The following is a 23,308-nucleotide window of genomic DNA, read 5'->3' on the forward strand; positions in this document are numbered from 1 at the left end:
CTCGCTCGGGTTTTCTGTTGCCCCCCCGGGTTTTTCGATTGCCTGTTAATACCTCAGCGTCAGTCCTCACAAGCCCAAGGAGCCCGGGAGCAACGACGGGCAGGATCAAGGGAAGGTCCCATCACGTCCTTTTGGGGGGCCTTGAATGGCAACTGATACAAAATAAGGCAAAATCTATTCTGCTGATTCACAATTATGGAGACTGTGTAAGTGTATCTTCTATTGATGTGCTCTAATAATAATGTGCAGCAACCGTCGTTTTACATCACTGACGTTTCACAGCAATATTTGGCAGCATAATTTTTAGTCTGCCTTTTTGATGGAGGACCAGCCCCTTAAACACTCACCTCGGGCCCCCTCTCCGCAGAACCAGTACAGCAAATGGCCCCGTATCCCAGCAAGGAGCAAGTGAGGTTCCAGTGTAAAACGCTGAGTGTGTACCGGGCTCTTGGGGTGAAGCTCCTTATACACCAAAGGGAGGGGCAAACTTATTCTAAAATGTTCGGCAAAGTAGACACCCAAGGTGCCGGCGGGTGGGTGCAGATGTCTGTTTAAGTGAACTCAGGCCTCTAGTGGGGGGCAGTTGTCACCAAGCAGGAGGGGAGGCAGGAGCGCTGGGTCCTCGGGTTCACCAGGGCTGGGCCGAGCGAGCTGCGGCAACCTTAGCACTTGGCCGGGGCCCGACGCCCGACGCCTCCGGGCGGGGGCGGGGGTGAGAAGGCCCGAGGGCCCGGCTTCTTCCCCCTGCCCCCGCCGGGAGCCTCCACCCCGTTGGGCCCGAGTTTCTTTCTCCCCACGCACTGCCGGCTCTTCGCTGGAGGCATTTTGCAAAGGTCGAGGCTCCCCCTGGGCCCCCACTTTTCCGGGGAGGGGAGGAGACCATTGGGGTGCCCTCCCGGCCGCCGATTTTGAGGGAGCGGCGTCCTCAGGCAGGTTGCAGGGGTTCTGCTAGGGCAGCTGGGCGGCTGCTTCTTGGAGGTGGGGGAGGGTAACAGCGGTGGCCCGGTTCCCCCCTTCCCCTGGAAACCGCGGTGCTGGTGACCAGGCTCCTGTCCCGTGCTGGCTGGGTCCGGGCCTGGGACGGGGTGGGCACAGGCCTGCGTCTCCTTCCGCCCGCATGGAGGCCACGAGGGAGGGACGGGGTTCGGATACACTAGAGACCCGGATTCCCTTCAGCCACTCCGGGCGCGGCGAGGAGAGCAGAGTCAGGGGTGAGGGACGGGGGAGGGTCGCAGGTTACCCCGCCGTGGGGGCGGGGCGGGCCGGGACGCGAGTCTTCCCTGGAGCCCTGGGGGAGGGGCAGTGTTGGGGGCGGACTCTCCCCCTCGTGGCTGTGGGGGAGGGCAGGCCTGGTGTCTTCACCCTCCGTGGGGGAGGGACCAGCTTGGGCCGCGCCCCTCCCCCCCGGGCGTGTGTGTGGGGGGCTCGGGGGGGGGACCCGGGCTCCAGTCCGCGGGCGGTGGGGGAGGGTGCGGGCTGGGGGCCGTGGGGGGAGGGGCCGACCCGGCGGAGGAGGCGGCCTCCCTGGCAGTCCTCCCGGCCGGGGTCGGCGCGCTGGCGGCCGCTCCCCCCGGAGGTCACTGCCCGTGCCGGTCCCTCCCGCCGTCCCGCCCTCTGCCGCCGCCACCGCTCCCGCCCCAGCCCCCCCCCCCCCCCCGCACTCTCTGCGCTCGGGAGCGAGGTGCCGCCAGCGCCCCCGCCCCGCCGCTGCTGCCGCCGCCGCCGCCGCCGCCGCCGCCGCAGCGCCTTCGGCCGCCATTCGGCATCCGAAACTTTCCAGCTCCCGCGCCTCTCGGGGACTCGGCTGCGGCGGGGCGGGGGCGGCCCGGGGGCGGCGCGCGGCTGCTCCGGGAGCCGGGCCCTCCTCGGCCGCGGCACGGCCCGGGCTCGGAGACGGCCGGCCGGAGGGAGGTTCGGGGCGGCGGCGCCGCCGCAAGTTGCGCTGCTCGCGGCGAGGTGAGTGTGCGGGGCTCGGCCGGCCGGGTGGCCGGCCGGGCCCGGGGTGGGGCGGGGTGGCGCGAACTTGTCCCGCGTGGGGGCCAGCGGTTCCCTCTCTCCGGGGTCAGGCCGGCGGCCCGGGGCTCCCGCACGCTCCGCCCGCCTCCGGGGCTCTGGAGGGGCAGGTCCCCCAGTGTCTCCCGGGCTTGGGCTGGGGTGCGGCGTGCTCCCTGCAGGCTGCACAATACCCCGTTTTGGCTGCTCCCCAAAGTGCCGGCGCGTTGGGGGCGGGCGGAGGCTGGGGGGGCTCCTTTGTTTCGGGGAGGGGTGGCGGCCGGCAAGTTTGAGGAAGCGCTCGATTTGTCCCCCGGTGCCCCTTTGTCTGCCCAACCCGGGGCTGGCTGGACGGACCTGCGCCGCCGCGGGATCCCCCGTGGGGGGAGGGGAGCCCCATTCATCCCCGGGCGCGGGCCGGCCAGTCCCGGGCCGGCTGGAAGCGCGGCGGCGCGGGCCCTGGGCGGCTCGGTTTCCGAGGCGCAGAAACTGTCAACGAAGTCGGGAGATCCCCCGCCCGAGCGAGGAGCGCGGGCTGGGGGCGACTTCGGCGGACGGGGGGCGTCCCTGGTCTGGCCGGGTCAGCGGAGCGCGGCCTGGGGAGGCTGCAGACCTGTTGCTCCCGGGCTGGGGGAGGGGTGCCTCCAGATTCGCGTCCCGGGCGCTGCTCCCCAGGGGAACCTTGCCCACGGGGGCCGGTTTTCGGAACGGGGTGGGGCGCGCCTTCGGGGGTCGCCGGAGGTCGCCGGGTCTGTGACAGTTGGGGGTTGTCAGAGGCCTGCGGGCGCTGGGTTAGGGCTTGCCCTTCACGTGCGCTGTCCGTGCGCTGTGAGGCCCGCGCCGGGGCTCGTTCTTAGCACGGCCTCGCATTTTCCGAGCCCCTCGCTTTGGAAATTCCACAAAGTTAGAGTCGGAGGTGGGTTTTTTTTTTTTTCTTTTCTGTCGCTGATGTTGTAGAGCAGAACCCCCAAAGAAACAAGCTCCATGCTCTATCCCTTGTGCCACGGTTTCTGCTTTGCTTTGTCACATGTGGTTTGACCTGACTGCTGGATGTTTTTCTCTCCAGGAGCGCAGCCTGGGTCCCTGGGTTAACCTGAAAGGGGAGGGGCGGGACTCCAGCCTGGGAGGGGGAGGGGAGCGCCCCTCTTCAGTCCTGAACGGTGGCCTCGGGGTAGGAAATGGCCCAGGACGATTTTATGAAAAGTTTACAACTAGTCATTCCTAGGAAAGACGCGATGGGGGTGGAGGGCGAATGTTGAGTATGGAACAGTTGAGACGTGAAGATGACGCTTTTATGTTAAGGGATGTTAATATCTCAAACGTCCGGCAGATTTTCGTGGAAAACTTCACAGCTGGATAATGAGTCCAGGGATGAAAAGTTGAAGTGCATCACTTGACCCACTTATGAAGATCGCCCCTTAAGGATATTCCAGACCTGAAGGGAACGCACACCTGTGGGATGAAAATGGAGACTTAAGGTGTTGATTTGTTGTGCACAGCAGGGTGTGTGTCACTGGATCTTCTGAGGCTGGCTCTTCTTGTGTTTCTGTCCGGGGCTTAAGTCACTCCAGGAATTGTCAACACCCCCCATTTAAATTTCACACCTTGACCCTTAAGTCTTCCCAAGCTCACCCCTCCCAAAAGTTTGGGTGTTTAAATGAAGTGTGTGGTGTCCTAGTTGGTCTCGAGTCTCACCTTTAACCATGGGAGTCTCAGTTTTCTCATCTGTGTGATGGCCTCATGAGTCTACCAGGGTGGGCTGTTAGGAGGGTTTCAGCGCTAGCCAGCAGAAAGGGGAATAGAGCCCCGGAGTCCACCTGCATCAGGACACCACGCTTTGCTAGAAAAGCAGCCTTTGTCCCCGTTTGGCCTGAACTAGTGAAAGGGCCCACCCTGTTGTTGTGCTCTACCGTTGACCTTCAAGTCCTGTAACTTTTCTGAGTGTCGTTTTCTATATGTGTAAAAATAAAAACGGGAACTGAAATCGTGGTACTCATTGGGTAGTGCAAGGACAGAAAGAGGGAATGTAAGTGTAAGTTTTTTGAAAACTACAGAGCTGCCTGTAAGTTTTAGCTGTTGGTATTGTGCAGGTAGAATCATTTTCCTAATGTTACTCTAATGCCATGCAGTGAGGATTTTACACGCACTTAATGCCCTGTGTGCGGCAGTTATTTCCGTCCTGCTTCACAGTCCACTGACTTGCTAATATATGGTGGAGGGAGGATTTTATGATTCCAAAAGCCCACCTCTTAAGCTTGGTGTTATCTTGCCTTCCTGTGTATACATTGTGTGAATCTTCCCACTTGGAGACAAGCTCGTTAAATTACACACACACACAATTTCTCTCTCCCTCTCTCTCTCTCTCTCTCTCTCTCTCTCTCTCTCTCCCTCTCTCCCTCTCTCTCTCTCTCTCTCCCTCTCTCCCACACACACAGAAGAACCTACATTGAAATCTGTTTATACACCTAGATGAATCTCAACAGAAATCATGAAATGTCCACCACAGTGGAAAGATTGTTTTCGTCTATAGCTTAATTATCCAGTGTGACAGCCACTAGCCAACATGTGCATATTTAGATTCAAAGTAACTAAAATTCAGTAACAATTCTGTTGTTACTAAAATAAACAATTTTGTTCTTTCAGTGCTCTACCCATAATTCACATACTCAGTAGATGTGTGTAGCTAATGGCCGCCATATTGGGACAGCACAGAACTTGCAGAACGTTCTGTTGGAGGGAGATTCTCTATAGTTACTGCAAGTAAGGATTAATAAAGAAGGCAGTAAAGAGAGTTCGTCTACTTTTTGTGGGAGGAGGGGAGAGGCTGTAAGAGTTTGAAATAATTTACTGGTATTAAAAAGAAAGGCAGGCCCATTTCAGCTAGCAGGTGACCTAGGAAAGTGATTTCAGTGAGATTTGACAGCTGTGGTTTTTTAGATTGAGGTGGTTTGGATCACTTTTGAGTTAGAAAACCAGAACTCCAAGCTAGAGTCTCTCACTGAGTATTTAACCTTGGACATGACATTTAGTGGCTCTCTGCCTCAGCTTCCCCATCTGAAAAATGGCATAGCCAGTCCCCATGTTGCCCGCCTTTGTGTGTGTCGTGGCGCACATCTCGGGATGGTGGGGAGCCCAAGGTGTCACCGTCAGTGAAGCCCCACGTAGGTGATTTAGAGGCCTTTTAGGTGATTTAGAGGCCTTAGGTGATTTAGAGGCCTTATCTGATACGTTTAAAGCCTTGCTCACCATGGCTACCTACTCCTCCCCCCAAGTTTATGTCTTACGTTTTAAGGTTTAATTTCTTGAGGGCAAAATCTTCTGTTATTAAAAGGCTGATCAGGAATCCTTCCAACAGAGTGAGGCTTAACAATAGTCAAAGTATTTTTAAAAAGTGGCTGAGTGCTGCCCATTTCCTGTATACGGGTCCCTGAGTCAGGATGTTATTTTTATTACTTAGCTGGTGTGTTCTTTGCATAGTCTTTTGTATTTTTTTATAGCAGCCTATTAGAAATTTTATTTGTGGTTGGGGGGGAAAACCCAGTTTTGCATCTGTGAGAGGTGACTTCCCAGATACCCCTCTGCCATTTGTCCTCACTCTTGCCTTGTCTCAGGACTGCTGTGACCTGTCAAGCCTTTGAGACACCTGGGATATCCATGATTCTCTTCCAGAGGCAGGCAATGGGTTCCTGCAGAGGGAAGCCAGGCCCCCAAGAGCCATCTCACGTATGTCCCGAGTGTCAGGAATTCAGACCCTTCCTCAGTTACCTATTGGGAGGGAGGACCCCACACCCCAACCCTGAGGCTGCCCCCTCTTTGAGCTTTCTGCCAGGTGTCTGCGTCTTGGGCTCTGCACACGTGGTTATTGCCAGGCTTGACCCGGGCCAGAGGACAAGCACGATCGCTCTGCCCTGTGAGGCGAGACCGTCGTCCCAGGTGTGGTGTCCCCGATACCTTGCATTTGCCTCCTTTTTCTCCCGTAAAAAAGAAGAGTACGTGACTTCCAGTAAGTTGTTAATCTTTCACCACCCAAGACATTTAAAAAATAATTTCAGTCGGGAAGCAAGACTAAAGTCATTTTGTAAACTTTTTTTTTTTTAAGTTGGAGAGATCAACTTTTTTTTTTTTCCATAACTATTTTTAGTGGGAAGGAAGTAACTGGCCTCTTGAGTGGAGACTGGATGTGAGTTTCTCCCTCGGGTCTGGCCCTCCTTGGCCCCTGCGTCCTGTACATCCTTTCCATGGGACTCGACCAACCGGATGGCCCTGGCCACATTAGCAGAACGAGACCCAGCAACCAAAATGAATGCTGGGGGTGGGAAGGGACAGACAGGCAGCATGTTTATAGACGGAGAAGAGAGCCTGCCCTGAGAAAATGAGTTTCAGACCTCAGGGGGAAAACGCCGTCATTAAGGAGTGTGCTCCCCGGGAACTTGGCCATGGAGGCGGCCGCCTCCTGCAAAGCCCTCCCGTGCAGTTATCGCCGCCGTCAGATACTTATTGGGAAAATCCGCTGCTCGATTGAAGATGGCAGATGTGAACTGGAAGCCATTGAAAAGTTAAATCGGAGCAAATTTAAACCTGAAAACAGAGGACAGAGTATTTTCTTCTGATAGATGAAGTTGGGTTCCGTTTCCATGGCTTTGGTTTGTTCTTGGTCCTTGGAGGGAAGAGGTCGAGCTGGAGCGCGACTCCCAGGCTCGAGAGAAAGGGGGTCTTAGAGACGAAGGTAGAGGAGATGGTTGTTCATGGAGGCCGTCTGTTCAGCGTTGAACTCTGGAAGCTTGTAGTCAGCCCATGGTTCTCAGGGCAGTTTGGTCTCCTACCGTCAAGCAGCTTTTGGCAATGTCTGGAGATGTGTGGTTGTCACACGTTGGGGGAGGGGGACGGTGATGTTCCTGGCATCCCGGGGCGGGGGGGGCGGGGGGGGGGTCCGTGGATGCTGCGTAACATCCCACAGGGCACGGGACAGACCCACTCCAGAGAACGACCCGGCGCCGGATACCCATGATGCTAGGGTGGAGACACCAGCCCTGAGTTCTGCTGTCAGCTGTGCAGTCCTGTTTCGAGCAAGGTCCACGGGCAGGTGGACGTCAAGATAGGTATCCGGCGCTGTGGTTCTCACGGCTCCCATAGGCCATTTTGGGATACATTAGGAGGTAAATGAGAAGGGAAAGGAGGCGGCGGGAAGCGGATGGCCTTTGAGAAGAAAGAAACGGGAGCGGCGCAAGGCCAGGAGGTGTTGGGGATGGGAGGGGGGGCGCTGCGAGTCCCCTGAGCTCTGTCTCAACTGGAGTATTTTAGAGCCCCCCCCCCCCCCATGCCAGCGCGCCTGCATGGCTCCTTCCTGTTGGTTTTGCTGATGTCATTGCAGATTGACCAGGTCTCACTTTTGGTCTGCTTCTTGGGACTTGGGTATTTATCAGGGGAACACCGGTTCCTGGCTCCTGTTTTCGGACCCTCTCTGTGCCCAGCGAAATGTCGGTTAACCTGACCTCGGGGTAACCTCCGTTTGGGAGGGGGGGGGACAAGTCGGGGTGGGAGGTGGGCCGGGACAGGTAAGGGTGGGAGGTGGGCCGGGATAGGTCAGGGTGGGAGGTGGGCGGGGACAGGTCAGGGTGGGAGGTGTTTGCTGCTTGCAGGACCCTGGCTGCTGTTTCAGGCCCTGTCCTCTCCTGTGAATAGTTGATTTGGGAAGGGCGGGGGGCAGCTGGGTGCGGACCTGCAGTGGGGCCCTCTTCCAGGGCTGGGCACGGCTGGCACCTGGAGTCTGGTCCTCCGGAGCCAGCCCGTGGCCCCGTGTCCTGTGACCCCCCCCCCCAGAGGAGCGCCAAGCCCAGCCTGGTTGGGGGCCCTGTGGGCTCCTGTGGTCATGGGGTCGGGGACGTGGTCGCAGGGAAACGTGGTTTGCAGCCAGTTCACCATGCACTCACTGCCTCTGGGCACATCAGTTACCTTCTCTAGCCTTGGGTTTCTTCTTGAGAGAGAAAGAAAATAAAATTTGTTTCTCAGGCTTGTATTAACAGAAGGAGGGTTCTTATCATGCTTGGAGCCCAGTGTCCTTAGGTTTTCCTCTACTCTGAAGTTGGGAATTGGTGTGGAAATATCCAATGATGACAAAAATAATGATACATCTTTTTTAGTTACGGTGGTCTCCAACAATGGCTTGTTTGCTTTTCTTATCTCCCCTCCCCACCCCCACCCTGAAGTTAAATTTCAGGGCTGGCATACGCACACAAACACACACACATGCTATATACAGACAAGTGTATATCCTCTCTATATTTCCTAAATTTACTATATGATAAATTATGAATTTCAGCATGCTTAAATTTCTGTAACCACCGCCACCATCAGGATACCAAACAACTAAATTCCGTTACCCCAGAGGTGTCCGCGGTGCTTTCCCTCCATACTCCCCACTCCCTCAGCCCCTAACCTGGGGCACCTGCCCATCAGCTCTGCTGTCCTGGTCCTGGTAATCGCATTTTAACTCAGGATGAAATGCCTAATGGTGAATCTCTCCACTCTTCCAGCACCTTCCTTGCTTGACCCATGAATTTTATACTGTAGCACACTTGTGCCCGTGTGTTTTCCTCAGAATGATTTTGCACTGTGGATTTTATCAAAATCAAGGAAAAGCCAAAACTTAGAGTTTCTTAATACTTGTAAGAAATCATAGTGAAAAAATATCAGGTGTCTTGTTGGAGCTGCCTGTAGGATTTGCGCATTTCCTACGCCAGTTGATCCTTGCTGCCGAATCAGTTGAGATGGGACATTTTTGGATGCACCTTCAGAGACTGTTTCTGGAGCAGTACTATGTAAAATGTCTCAGTAGGTTAGACTCATGTCTTTAGTTTCAAAAACAGGACACACATTAAGAGGCGTGGTTTTCCCAGTGGGTTGATAACGTGACTGTAAAGCGTGCTAAAAATATCCAGTTGTGTTTGCATTAGTTTGTTGTAGAAATGAATTCCTACATCTGTGTTTCTATGTGGTGGTGAACCGGAATTTTACCTTGGGTCGTAATTTCACTATTTGTGATCGAATAAGGAATATTGTGTTTTCTAGAGGATCCTTCGCCTGGCGTTTGGGTCAGTTGCGTCCTGCCTTGGGTTGCCCGCCTGCTTGTGTGAAGTTGTTGAATCTGTGTGTGTCCTCACTTGTAAGTGAAAGGCTTGATGAGCTGATCTTGAGGCCTCTCCTACCCCGTGTGTGCGGATTGTAATGTGGAAAAGGCACACGTTAAATGTTGCGTGGGCTCTTTTTTTTTTTTAAACACTTTTGTAGGTTAAGGATTATGGTGGTTTTATATTAACTAGCAGTTTGGGTAAACTATGTTCCATGCTTTAACTATCGTTTTACCCATGATTGAAGTAAACAGTATTCAGCTTAACATTGCTAAGTTACTGTAAAAAAAAAACCCCGAGCGGTTCAGAAGACGCTTTGGGCTGTGGGGTGCCTCTGAATAACTCTTATGAGTGTTGTCGTTTCCCAGTCTCAGGAGACCCCCTAAAATAAGCACAAACAATGCTCACGGCAAAATTCATAGTGTTTAGAAGAGAGTGTCTCTGCCTTGAATTCCTGTCATTTTTTCCTATCGTGGTGGATGGAGCTGGAATCCTGAAAAGAAAACATGAGAGTTTTCTTTGCTTCTCTTGAGCCTGGAACCCAGAAAATGACCCCAAATAGCCAGCCCTGAGCACTTTCCTTTCTGGAATACTTTCCGCCAACCCCCAGGGAGAATACAGAGGCAGGAGGAGGTGAGGACTCTCCCCACCCCCCCCCCCCCACCCCCCCCCCCCCCCCCCCCCCCCCCCCCCCCCCCGCCGGCGTGGATCACCTTCTCTCTCTCCAAGATACTGAAGACTCTCCTCATGTCTACTGCAGCCTGGACACCCAACCTCATCCATGTTGAAGCAAGGCTAGAGGGACACTGTCCACTTCTTGGAGAGCTTGGCTCATAACTGTTACAGACTTGCCCGTTGTCATTGGGCTTTAGAGTCTGTGTGAACATCCGGTATCCAGTTTGCAAACACTTGTGCTTGTTTAAATTTTCCGATAGATGGAAATTCGGGCAAAAGAAGCTTACTGTATGTGATGCCATTTTATTTAAATCAGTAATAACAGATACTTTAATATGGTAAGACCACGTAAGTCACGATTGGGAACTGGAGAAAATTCTGTGTAACTGAGCAGTGCTTTTTGTTTCTAGTGCGTTGGGGTGATTTTTAGCCTTAGCCGGGTCAGCTCTACCCTTCGAGGTACACTTGTTACCTTGACATCCGTTTGAAGATGAGAAATGAGAAAGTGGAGCTGGAGGGATGTTTCCCCGTTCATATGATGCAGACATCTGTAGCACCGGTATGCAAACATAATTCTCAGCACCTATAAAGTTCCAGGTGGTTGCCGAGTTTTAGGTTGTATTTAGAAAAGCAACTGAGTAGAGAATTGATGACTCTACCATTTGATTTATTTAGGAGACAGAATAAACTTGGGTCCTTGCCTTAGGTTCTTTTTCCAGCAGAATCTTATCAGGCATTTTAATCCCTTGAAACTTGAATGCCAACTCTGTGTTGGTAAAGACTCAAGTATTCACAGTTATCAACGTAAAAACAACGGTTGCCAGTCTCTGACAGTCACAGGTCAGTCTTGGGAGACACGCTTTGGTTTAGCTCCTAATTTGATTATGAAAAAATATCACATTAGGTTTGTATTTCTAAGATGCACGATGATTCTGTGCCAGTTTCAACAATTTCTAGAGATCTATAGCGTAATTCTTCAAAAAGCCTTGCCAGGAGAAACAGCGTTGGAGGGGCACTCAGCTCAGAAGTTGATGAAAATAAGAAGTAATGATCTCACATGTCCAGTGCATCACAGAAATTGTTGTAGACCAGATGAGAACAAGGGGAGAGGCCTGTGGAAATTAGACTCGCCTGATAGATTTCATGGGACTCTGGTAAATTTCACGGGCCTCCTAGGACATTTCCTTGAAACCAGTAGTCTCCATGTTTAGTTGGGGCAGAGGGTGACAGAAACACCTTGTCTCAGGTTTTAATTCACAGAGTCGGCTCCCAAGTGGACTGGATATCATATCTCTGGCAGTGACAATGAGATTTACTGGAGTGCAGGAAGAAACTTAAGTTCTCTGTTTATTTATTTTTATGTAATAGTTACAAAATGTCTATTTGTGGTCTATGAGAAATGCATATAATGATCGTTGAGTGTTATCTCTAGTTAATACGTTACGTGAGTTGGAGTTAATGCTTAAAAGGTTTTCACTGAGAGGGATATGCAATGAAAAAGCATCTAGAGATCACTGATGGGGTCCCCAGAGGTGATGAGGGGCTGATATTGAAGTCCCTGAATAAAGTGGGACACAGATGTATTCCCCTTTTTCCGTCTGGCTTCACCTGCCACGATGTGTGTGTGTGTGTGTGTGTGTGTGTGTGTGTGTATACACACACGTGTGTTGTGACTGAGATCTGACAGCTTAAAGATTGGACATACCTCCAGAGGCACAGCTGTTAATGATGCGATTTGGGGAAGAAAGAACACACGCTGACAGGGTACCGTGCACGTTTTGGATCTACAGGATTGTGCGTGTTTTTAAAGCTGAAAAAATATTTGTGTTTCAGAACCAGATGACAATATCTCAGTTGCAGGTGCAGGAGGAAACTTTGGAACAATGCTGTGCTTTTTAAGCATTTCATGACGTTGCAGTGTTTTCCTAATCACTTAATTCTGTTTATAAATCAGCTGCTTTCATTGACGGATGCCCTCAGGGCTCCCAGGAACCAGGCTTTTTGTCAAATACGTGATTCAAACTTTAAAAAGATGTGAGATAGCGCTGGAACTGGGTTGTGATAAAAGTCTCTCGGTGCCTTCAGTCTGGCTGTTTATTTGTTGTTGTTTTCTTCCAGAAACATATTTCATCCATCGTGGTTGTTATTAAATCTTTTATTTTTTGCATTTCACATTAGAGGCTTTTTAAAAGAGAAAACTGTCATTTTGGTTGATGCTGTATTACTGGTGTAACAGAGAGTAAATAAATACAAAAGTTACATTCACAACCCAGACCACATTGTGGCCTGTGGAGGGGAGACATAGGACTCACCTCCAAACTTCAGGTCTTTGGCTGAGGTCGTTTGCTGAGAACGGCTGAAGCTTTGGTTTTCGTGACACTAAGTGTCAGACCGCAAGTAGTTCCAGGTTTCCGCACCAGCCTTTTTGTTTGTTTAATTTGAAATGATTGGTACGTTAGCTTCGGTTTTGTGTGTGATTTTTGGTGTTTGTGCCTGTTTTTCCCTTTGTGGATACTGAGTTTGCAGCGTAGCTCTGTATGTAAAGGGAAGCTGACGCTGGTCTTGTTCTCTGTTACCGTCGGGGCACCAGGACCACAGGTCATTTCACAGTCGTCATGATCCACGTGGACATTCATTTGTCGTTTGGTAAACTGATATATTTATCTCCTACTTAAAAAAAAAAAAGATTGCTTCTCTTTACAGTAATATTCAGAAGGCACCTACTGTGAAGAGAGGAGAAGCAGGAAGTAGATTTTTTTTTTTTTTTTTTGTCTGCACCACGTGGCCTGCGGGATCTTAGTTCCCCCACCAGGGATCGAACCCAGGCCCTCCAGGCCCTCGGCAGTGAACGCACGGAGTTCCAACCACTGGACAGCCAGGGAATTCCCAGGAAGTAGAATTTTTGACATCTACATTATGCACCTTTGTCTCTGCTCTCCAGAGATCAGGACATTTAAGCTCCCGTAACAAATTTAGTTTTAATGAAAGTCTTTGGGAATGTCCTTTATCTGCCCTGTGCCTGCCCATCTAAGAGGAGGGAGAAATTACACAAAGTATTTTGCTTTTAGCCGGTTTCCTTGAGCCTTGTCCGGGTCCTGACTTCTTATTGCCAGCAGGTCAGCTAGACACTGGTCAGTCACTTCAGGTCTGGACAGGAATCTTTTTCTGTCTTTGTTGTTGATAATTTTCTAATAATTATTCATTTGATTATTTGCCAGCCAAATTACCCTAGATAATATTCAGAGATGTATCAGAGAATAGCCCCATCCTGAGACCGTTCGCAGAAGTGGGCACAAAATTTGATTTGATTTCCTAAATGCATACCTCAGGTACTCATGAAGGGCAGAGATCTGTGTATACCCTCTGGGAATTAGAGGCACAGGTGTACAGAGCAGGAATGTAGGGGAATAGTAGCACCAAATGTTTGCGTCAACGGGACGTGAAATCTCCAAGTATACTAACCTTTGAGGGAAGATCTAAAAACAGATGAGTTTGTGGTGTTGTGAATTACCATTCACATAATTTCTGTCAAGGAAGGCAGTTACTCTTCTTGGGAAGCTTGGGTTATTAAAATCAGCTATCTTCATCTTTCCACAAAAATAAAAATCAATTGTGGTTCAAATAATTGTATGTGAGGCTTTACAACTGGAAATTTGAAGTTAGCAAAATTGTACACCCCTGGTTAATTACATTAGTATACTCAAACTAAATACAGGATAAGATTAGCTCATGGAAATATTTCCTTTTTCTCTCAGTCAGTACAGCTTCTGTCTACCCAATAGTTAATAGTTTTTAATTCCATTATGTAATTTTTTGATCATCCTGTGTTTCCAGAAAAGTTAGCCGAATAAAACTAGAGACTGTATGTTTTCACTATTTCCCAATTCATATTTAACCATGAAATGGTGCACAGAATAAGCTGTCCTTTGTGAATTTTAATTTTCTCAGCTCCTGGCACAATAGAGGGGTAAGCTGGGGTCCCATTTTTTTTAAAATTTTTATTTATTTATATTTATTTTTGGCTGTGTTGGGTCTTCGTTTCTGTGCGAGGGCTTTCTCTGGTTGCGGAGAGTGGGGGCCACTCTTCATCGCGGTGCGCGGGCCTCTCACTGTCCCGACCTCTCTTGTTGCGGAGCACAAGCTCCAGAAGCGCAGGCTCAGTAGCTGTGGCTCACGGGCCTAGTTGCTCCGCGGCATGTGGGATCTTCCCAGACCAGGGCTCGAACCCGTGTCCCCTGCATCGGCACGCAGATTCTCAACCGCTGCGCCACCAGGGAAGCCCTGGGGTCCCATTTTTCTGCGTGGCTTTTGCTTTAAGGGAAGTTTGGGTTTGGTTCATAGTTTGCTATCGAAGAGTATGTTCAACCTTCTTGAATTACCTGTTGGGTTTGCTTTTCCATTGAATGTTCTATATTTGGACAAGAAATGTATTTTTCTGTATGGGTTTCTGGTGGCCCAGATGTTCATCAGAGCGGAATTTCTCTCTGTCCTCACTGCTGCCATTGGGCAGTTCCGTTCTGTAGTTCCTAGTATTGAGTTGGACACACTGTAGATTCAGGTTGGGCTGTCATTCCTTTTGCAAGCTATGTGATACTTTGTTGTATTTGGGTTTGCCATAGATGTTTGCTTTGCCTTGGGATGGCTGTAGGTGGCCACTTGCGGTGATAAATTTCACGGAGATTTCTAAATCCCATTTAAGGTCTAGTTGATTTTCAGGAACAGTGTTACTGAGGTATAAATTACATACCATGAAAAGCACCCACTTCAAGTGTACAGCTTCAGTGATTTTTAGTCAGTTTACCGAGTGGTGCAGTCATCGGTCATCATCCAGGTTTCAAGCATTTTCATTCCGTAGTAAGATTGCTCACTCTTCAGGAATGTCATGTCATCCATTCCTGCGCCCCCTGCCAGCCCCAGGCAGCCACTAATCTCCTTTCTGTCTCTGTAGATTTCCCTTTGCTCAGAACCCGATGGTGGGAGGTGATTTAGTGAACCTTCCCCGCCCCCTCTCCAGGAGAGGGGTACCTAGGGAGAGTGCAGGGCCGCACGGGGAGCCTTGGTTTCCTCCCTGTAAGATCAGGATAGTGATGGGTTGGTTGCAGGCTCTCAAGGTGGAGCCATGCGGGAAGTAAGTAGCTCTGTGAAAAGACAAAAAGGTCTTTATTCCTGTCTTAACCCCTCGCTTCTTCATGACATTTTTTTTTCTTAAATTCCATATATATGTGTTAGCCTACGGTATTTGTCTTTCTCTTTCTGACTTACTTCACTCTGTATGACAGACTCTGGGTCCATCCACCTCACTGCCAATAACTCAATTTCGTTTCCTTTTATGGCTGAGTAATATTCCATTGTATATATGTGCCACATCTTCTTTATCCATTCATCCGATGATGGGCACTTAGGTTGTCTCCATCTCCGGGCTATTGTAAATAGAGCTGCAATGAACATTTTGGTAAATGACTCTTTTTGAATTATGGTTTTCTCAGGGTATATGCCCAGTAGTGGGATTGCTGGGTCATATGGCAGGAATAAAGACACAGACCTACTAGAGAACAGACTTGAGGATATGGGGAGGGGGAAGGGTGAGCTGTGACAAAGCGAGAGAGAGGCATGGGCATATATACACTACCAAACGTAAGGTAGATAGCTAGTGAGAAGTAGCCGCATAGCACAGGGAAATCAGCTCGGTGCTTTGTGACCGCCTGGAGGGGTGGGATAGGGAGGGTGGGAGGGAGGGAGATGCAAGAGGGAAGAGATATGGGAACATATGTATATGTATAACTGATTCACTTTGTTATAAAGCAGAAACTAACACACCATTGTAAAGCAATTATACCCCAATAAAGATGTTGAAAAAAAAGAAAGAAAAGAACTTTTACGTTTAGGGACTTCCCTGGCGGTCCAGTGGTTAAGACTCTGCGCTTCCATTGCAGGGGGCACAGGTTGGATCCCTGGCTGGTGAACTAAGATCCCGCTTGCCCTGGCGGCACGTCCCCCCAAAAAAGAGAGAGAGAAACGTTTACTTGTAGTCAGCAAACTGTGAAGCTAGAGGAGTTCGTCGTATATTTAAGGTCATACTAATCGTGAAGAATCACAAAGGGCTGCATTGGACAGGTGCGGAGTCTGGAAAAGGAACTGCGTTTACAGTGATGGACTCAGTCCTTGGAGAACCCAGGACACAGCCATAGGGGCAGTCAGCCCTCTATGCCCCTGCTGCCTCCTTCTTGAAATCCCGTCCTGTTTCTTTCATGGCATTGGATGTTTGACTTTGACGGAAGTTCCATCTTGGTCGGGATATACCTTAGCTCAGTGGTCCTCCACCAAGGGCAGTTTTGCTCCCGAGGGATGCTGGACAATGTCTGGGGGACTTTCTGGTTGTTACCAATGGGGAAGGGGTGTCGGTGGCATCTAGTGGATAGAGGTCAGGGGCGCTGCCCAGCATCCTATAATGCAAGGGATGAGGCCCCGAGGCCTACAAAGAATTACTCAACCCAAGAGGTCATTAGTGCCGAGGTCAAGTACCCTGACTTAGAAGCTTGAATGTCGTGGTTAAAGACTTAGTAAAGTTGAAGGACTAGAACCCGCATCAGACTTAGAGAAGTTCGGAAATCTTTCCGTCCTCATACATTCCAGGGAAATATGGATCTTTTTCTACAGCAAAGGACAAGCAAGGTTTTGGGAGCTAACTTTAGAGGGAAAAGAAATTCCTTTAGAAGTATTCATTTACAAATAAACAGCGAAATGACACGAGACGTCTGGGGTTTGATCTGGAAATCGCGCTTCATCCTTATCTCTTCCCCAAGAACTGAGAAAGGAGGGCGACAGATCCTGAGTAAAGACTCTCCACGTGGTGACTGTGCTGAAAGGGAGTGGCTGCCATGAGCCCAGCCTTTCAGTGCATCTGCTTACGGCCCTCCGGGTTTTGGTTTCTCTTGGTTTCTGTAGGGTTTTCATTTGCTGTGCGGAGTGCCGAGCGTGCAGTGTGCAGGGTGTCACAATAGCCAGGCCTCCACCCCTTGTTCTCTTCGTCTGGTCAACCTTTGAGCCCCCTGAGAAGTTCAGGGCTCCCTGCCTGGGCCCCAGCCCGCTTACCTGCGTGCGTCCCCTTCTCTGCCCTGCATCTCCCAGCAGGAGCTGCCCCCGCACCCCTGCGGCACTTGTTTCTACCCGAGGGGGGGCCCTCTCCCCGCCTGCACCCCTGCAGCCGGCCTTGCTTTGGGGGCTTCCAAAATGCAAGGCTTTTCCTCTGAACAGATTCTGGTTTTGTTTCTTTTTCCTGTTCTAAGCTCCGTCCTGTTTCTAAGGTGATACCTAAGAATATGCTGATTTCCCTGAATCCCCGCACTGTGGGGTTGTAACTTCCAGCTCCTCCGGCAGAATAACCGATATTCACAGTCCACAGTGTGATGTGGTAGATCCTGTTTCTGGCATGTTCAGCTGTCCATGTACAACTGTGTAGTCTTGCGTTTTTATCTATATGGGATTGTATTACACTGGTTTTGCACCATCTGCTTGCTTGCTTTTTTTTACCACTTTGTTAAGGTATAATTGAAGTACAGTAAACCAGGCGTATATAAGGTGTGCACGGTCATCAGTTTTCTCCTATGTTTGCTGTCTTGAGTGTGGTGCTGGCTTCTCGGACACGTGCATATCAAGATAACACGTATTTTCGTGGCTTCCACATTTCCCTGTGCCTTTCTGTAATCTCTCTCTGCTTCCCCCCACCTCCGGGCAACCATTGATGGCTTTCTATTACTAGATAGGTTAGTTTGCATATCCTAGAATTCTGTGTCAGTGAAATCGCACAACATGTGCTCGTTATTTTGCCTGGCTTCTTTCACTCAGCATGGTGATTTTCGGCTTTATCCACGTTGTGGCCTGTGTCACTAATTCATCCCCTCTTATGACTGGGTAGGATTCCATCAGGTATGGACGCACCGCTGTTGATCCATTCACGCGTTGTTGGACACCTGGGTTGTTTCCATTTTGGGGGTTATTATGAATAGTGCTGCTGTAAATATTTTTGTGACCTTACCACTGGTTCTCAAACTTCATTGTGTACCAGCGCCCTGTGGAGGGCTTGTGAAAACACAGGTTGCCAGGCCCCATCCCCAGAATTTCTGAGTCAGTAAATCTGGGCGAGGCCCGCGACTCTGCATTTCCAGCAAGTTCCCAGCTGACACTGATGCTCCTGGTCTGAGGCCCACACATGCCTTAGAGGAAGTCTTTGTAGACTGATGGTTAGTTGTTCCAAATATTTCTCTCCTAGACTGTTCCTTATAACGTTGCTTATGGTCTTAACCACCAAGCTTCCCATTTCTGTATGCTTGGATGTGTCCGTCTTTCCTCTTGGCTTCCTTATTTATGTCAAGGGGCTGATACCAAGAATAACTCGGGATGCGTGGGTCGGCGTGCTGATGGACGCCAAACGCCAGCCGTGATACCCCCGCCGACTCTTGTGGGATCTGACTTGCGCCCTGTCTGCGGTTGCTGGGGGTCACCTTCTGAGGAAATGGTCCAGGCCCAGGTGGGGCGGGATTGGACCCAGGCCCTGCGCCAGGGGCTCCCCATGCCGCTGGGTCCACTGCAGTCTTTAAGGCTGCTCACCCGCCTTTCCTCTCACAGGGGAGCAAGATCCATCCTTTCTCCATCCCATTCCCTCCCGTCTGAAACAGCCAGCCCCAAACCAGTCAACGTATTTTACTTTCAGTTTGCTTTTCCAGAGTCTAATCTGAATCGGCTGACCTAGAGCAGCCGGAAGTTATCAGTAGACGTTTGCTGCCGTAGCCAGTGTGTTTGTTACAATTGTTTTTTTATTTTGGAGGAGAGAATACTTTCATTGTAGAGAGTTGCTTTAAATCACTGAGAACTGTTACTTTTGCAGAATCGTCTTCCTGCATTTCATCGTGAGCCCTAGGCGTCCCACGTTGCTCCTCAGCCCGTTCCATAAACCGCCTCTGGTCACAGTTTGCTACCGACCCCTGCTCAGGCGTTCCAGAATCTTTACTGTGGAGTGGGCTGGCGTGCAGGATTGCAGGCTTGTTAAGTAAACTGACCTCCTTGGGATGGTTAAATTTTTTAAAGTTTGCAGTGACTTGTAATCATTGGCTGATATCCTAGTGGTTGTTTCCTCTTCCTCTGTCGTCTTCTCCTATTTTTTAATATGACAGCTTTATTGAGATATAACTTACATACCACGCAACTCACTCATTCAAAGTGTGTATAACTCAGTACTTTCCTGGTATTTTTACAGAGTTGTGCGGTCATCACCACTGTCTAATTCTATAGCATTTTCATCACCCTGAAAGAAACCCCTTACCCATTAAGCCATCACTTCCCAAATCCCCTCTCCACCCAGCCCCTGGCAACCAATGATCTGCTTTTTGTCCCTGTGGATTTGCCTATTCCGGACGTCTTCTATAAATGGCGTCACACAATATGTACCCTTTGCTGTCTAGCTTTCTTCCCTTAGCGTTAGGTCTCTGAGGCGTGTCCATGTTGTATTGTGTTTTATTCCAGTTTCTTGGTGAACGTTTTGTGGAATCTCTGGGTAATCAGGACGGCTTGGGGCCTGGGGTGGGGAATCAGGTGGAAGAATGTTACGGGCTGGGTAAACCCGGGGCACGGGCTGCTCCTTTCAGATGACGTTGAAATGGAAAACGGTTCACAGAAGGAGCAATGTTTATAAGACCATTTCCTGTTCAGCTTCCAATTGGGCGTACACTGTATCTGCCTTCTCCTTCTCTTTAGTTCCATCTCTTCCCCTGAAGTTCAACCTAGAAAACAGTTTTGGGCAATTAAAGCTGTGCCTGCTGACCCCTCTTTTGTGCCGCCTTTTGGATGGCATTTTATTTTTTAAATTTATTTTTGGCCACAGTGGGTTTTTGTTGCTATGTGCAGGCCTTCTCTAGTTGTGGCGAGCGGGGGCTACTCTTCGTTGCGGTGCACCGGCTTCTCATTGCGGTGGCTTCTCTTGTTGTGGAGCACGGGCTCTAGGCCCACGGGCTTCAGTAGTTGCAGCACACAGGCTCAGTAGTTGGCGGCACGCGGCCTCCAGGGCATGTGGGCTTCAGTAGTGGTGGCGCGTGGGCTCAGTAGTTGTGGCGCGTGGGCTCTAGAGCGCAGGCTCAGTAGTTGTGGCGCACAGGTTTAGCTGCCCCGCGGCATGTGGGATCTTCCCGGGCCACGGCTCGAACCTGCATTGGCAGGCGGATTCTTAACCACTGAGCCACCAGGGAAGTCCCTGGATGGGATTTTAGAGGGTCCTTTCTTGGTGTGAGACATAGGAAGCCTGTAGTTCCCAAGAGGGTAGTGTGAAGTTGCTCTGGGGTCACGGGGTTCCAACCAGCTAGACTTTGGCTGCGTTCTGGGGCCTCCCTGAAGCCACAACGCAGGCTTAGACTGAAACAGTTGTCGAGTTGTTTACTTTTCTGAATTTATAAGCCTTCTGCCTGTGTAGAGCCATAAATTACCGTTCCAGGGTCAGGTGGGAGAATATGGAGGCTGATTTTTCTCCAGCTCTCCATAGGCACGACTTTCTGGGGTGTCTGTGCCTTGAACAAAGAGCTTATTGGTAAGGCTGAAGGTCATGTGTGTTTTCTCCGTTGATCTTATAATTGCCTGTGTTAGTTTCCTGTCACTCTTGGGACAGATGACCCCAAACTTCCTGACTTGAACAACTCCACTCTGTTATCTTACAGTTCCAGAGGTTACAAGTCTGAGATGGGTCTCACCGTGTCAGTGGGGCCGCCTTCTTTTCCAGAGGCTTTCGGGAGAAGCCAGTCCTTGCCTCTTCCTGCTTCTAGAGGCCTCCTGCATTCCCTGGCTCGTGGCCCCTTCTTCCGTCTTCAAAGCCAGCAGTGCAGCATCTCTCTGATCATTCCTCTTCGGTCACGTGTCTCTCTGACCACAGCCTGGAGAGATTGCCCACTTTTTAGGGCTCACGTGATTACATTCCCGCCCCCCCCCCGCCCCCAATTCCAAGATAATCTCCCCTCCTCAGCATCCTTAACCTCATCGCATCTGCAGAGTCCTTTTTGCCATGCACGGTAACACTGTCACAGGGCCCAGGGATTAGGGCATGGGACTGTCTGGGGGCCATTATTCTCTGGCTCCATTTGACAGTCTTCAAGGAGACTTATTTCCTTTGTTTCTGTCTTTTAATTTGTTCCTCTGAGCCCTGCAAGGTTTGTATATTTATTTAATATTTGCTGTTTGTCTCTTGAATGATTCAGAAGTCATGGAGCTGTTTGGTCGGTGTGCCTGCGTTTCACTGAGGTGCAGCCACTGGCTGAGTCTTGATTTACCTCTGAGCACACCCGGTTCTTTTCTGTCTTGGAAGGACCTGGGATTTTTGGTGCTGATCGAACACATTTGTATGTCTAGAGCCTCTCCTTCCCAAGAACTCCATAGTTGGTGGGTGGCCCTGCCACTGTCAGTTTGAGGGTCTCTCGGGGACTCTGACAGAACTGTTCCCTGGAGTTAGTGTCTCAGAGTCTGAGTCAGCTGCGGGAAAGACCACCACGATGTGAGAAGAGTGGGACCTGGCCCCCAGGACTTCAAAGATACCATGTGTGCCTTTATGGGGACTGAACTGGTGGGTTTGTGGCTCCATACAAGAGTGGAGGAAGACAGGTGGGGGTAGGGACAGAGAAGTCATAATAATATCCACTTGTTAATCAGCATTTTGGTTCAGAAACATTTGGGGAGTGTATTAGTCAGCTTTCTGCTTTGCTGATGATGTGTAACAAACAGCACCCCCGCATACAAAGGCTTACAGAAACAAGCACTTATTTCTTTACAGAATTTTTTAAAATTGAGGTAACGGCTTATGACATGTAAGTTTCATGTGTACAGTACCGTATTTTGACATCTCTGTATGCTGGAGCGTGCTCACCGCCGAAAGTTTAGTTTCCATCAAAATTATGGAATGCTTCATGAATTTTTGTTACCCTTGTACAGGGGCCATGTTAATCTCTGTATCTTTCCAGTTTTAATATATGTGCTGCTGAAAAGAGCACCAAGCACTTATTTCTTGCTTACTGGTCAGTGGGTGGTGAGGTGTGGCTCTTCTGGGCTCAGCTGGGTGGAATCAGGGAGGCCTGGTCAGGCTCTGGGCTGGGTTTAGGACTGAGCTCCTGATCTCCTCCTTCTGAGGCTAGTAGCCTCTTGGGGCATGTACTTCTGCCCCTCCTACCTGGTATAAGAAGAAGCCAAGCTACCTCACGCAGTCACGTTTAAAACCTCTGCCTGTCCTTCCCACTAATGCTCGTTGACCAGAGCAAGTGACGTGGCCAGATCCCACATCCATGGGCTGGGGAGGGCTGTTCTAGTCGGGAGGTCATGCAGAGTCACACGGCAAAGGGGGCAAAAGGCACGTGTGTTAAGAGGCAAGAGGGAAGAAGCGGGATTGTGATACCTTCTGCCCTGTTGGTGTGTGGGAAGGAAGATGACCCCAGTGGACATGACTGATGCACCCGGTTATATCCAGGAAAATAGCCCCGTAGGTGGATGTCGGAAGCGGCAGGTGCTTGTGAAATATGTAGCTTCCTTGGTTCCATCTTAGAACAGGGGTTCTCAGCTGGGCAGGTGGGGGGGGGCAATCATGTCCCCCCAGGGACATCTGGCAAGATCTGGAGACATTCTGTTGTAGTTAACTAGGGGAGAGGGTGCTCCTGGCATCTAGTGGGTAGAGGCCAGGGATGCTGCTCAGCATGGAACAGTGCACAGGACGGTCCCCCACAAGGAATTACCTGGCCTGGGTCCACATGTGCCCAGGCTGAAGAGCCCTGCACAAATGCAGTTTCCAGGTGACTGTCGTGCACTTTGAAGTTTGAGTACCACATCTTGCAGGACTGTCTCCACTGGGAAGGGCAATTGGCAGTCCTTTCCATATAAAGACATAAAGCCCTCCCGAGGAAAAAGGAGTTGTTTAATCTCTCACAGATGGCTGTGTGGAAGCAAGTTACAACCCAAGGGTCTTGGCTAGGTTTCTGTGATTTCTGTGACTTATTCTCATTGGCTTTGTACTGTATTAATTCTTTAAATTTTATTAATTTTTTTTTTTTTTGCTATTGTACAGCCTAATAAATGGACCATTTATTTGGTGTTGGAAAATCTGTGTTTTATTAGGAGATTTCCATTATGAGCTTAATACTCTTTTTTTCCAGGTGGCCTTTTGCCCACTGTTTCTCTTACGCATGTATTTTCTTTTTCCTTACCAGCAAGACTGCAAGTTCTTGATAGCAGAGATCGCGCCTTAGGTGTCCTTTCGGCCCTGCACCGTAGCAAGCGCGTGGTAATTATGGGTCAGTTGCTCATGGTGTCCTTTGCAGTGTGCGTTGTGCTGCATGGTTAAGGGTCGTTTATCACGTTTCCATGGACCAGCCTTTTGTATCTTGCTGTAAATTCTGTTTCCAGTCTTTGGGGGCTGATGCTTAGCGTGTTGACACTCGGTTGCTTTGTGGCCAAAAGAAAGTTTTTTTTTTTTTTAAGAAGATGTTGGGGGTAGGAGT

At 50.2% G+C, this 23,308-nt stretch overlaps 2 protein-coding genes and 1 non-coding gene across 10 annotated transcripts in view; 1 reads left to right on the forward strand and 2 right to left on the reverse strand.

Moving 5' to 3' along the window:
* Nucleotides 1-662: 662 nt before the first annotated feature.
* Nucleotides 663-23,308, reverse strand: part of LOC116747761 (basic proline-rich protein-like) — a 53,281-nt gene continuing 30,635 nt past the window's right edge. The window contains exons 2-4 of the mRNA XM_032620289.1: nt 2,606-2,743; nt 1,747-2,481; nt 663-971 (exon numbers count right to left, since the gene is read on the reverse strand). Coding sequence (XP_032476180.1) covers nt 663-971; nt 1,747-2,481; nt 2,606-2,743 — 1,182 coding nt within the window. The remainder of the gene's footprint in view (nt 972-1,746; nt 2,482-2,605; nt 2,744-23,308) is intronic.
* Nucleotides 815-23,308, forward strand: part of TBL1X (transducin beta like 1 X-linked) — a 230,767-nt gene continuing 208,273 nt past the window's right edge. For 4 of the 8 annotated variants that reach the window (XM_032619263.1, XM_032619266.1, XM_032619261.1 and 1 more), the window contains exon 1: nt 1,825-1,956. The gene's annotated coding sequence lies outside the window, so the exon portion shown is untranslated. Of the gene's footprint in view, nt 834-1,819; nt 1,957-23,308 lie in introns of those variants that run through there. The other 4 variants (XM_032619265.1, XM_032619264.1, XM_032619262.1 and 1 more) reach the window with 3 other exon arrangements.
* LOC116748159 lies at nt 21,713-21,814 on the reverse strand. The gene has a single exon (XR_004348177.1). It is a non-coding gene; the product is annotated as a U6 spliceosomal RNA (small nuclear RNA).

The sequence above is a fragment of the Phocoena sinus genome, chromosome X (genome assembly GCF_008692025.1).
Source record: "Phocoena sinus isolate mPhoSin1 chromosome X, mPhoSin1.pri, whole genome shotgun sequence".
Classification (NCBI taxonomy): domain Eukaryota; kingdom Metazoa; phylum Chordata; class Mammalia; order Artiodactyla; family Phocoenidae; genus Phocoena; species Phocoena sinus.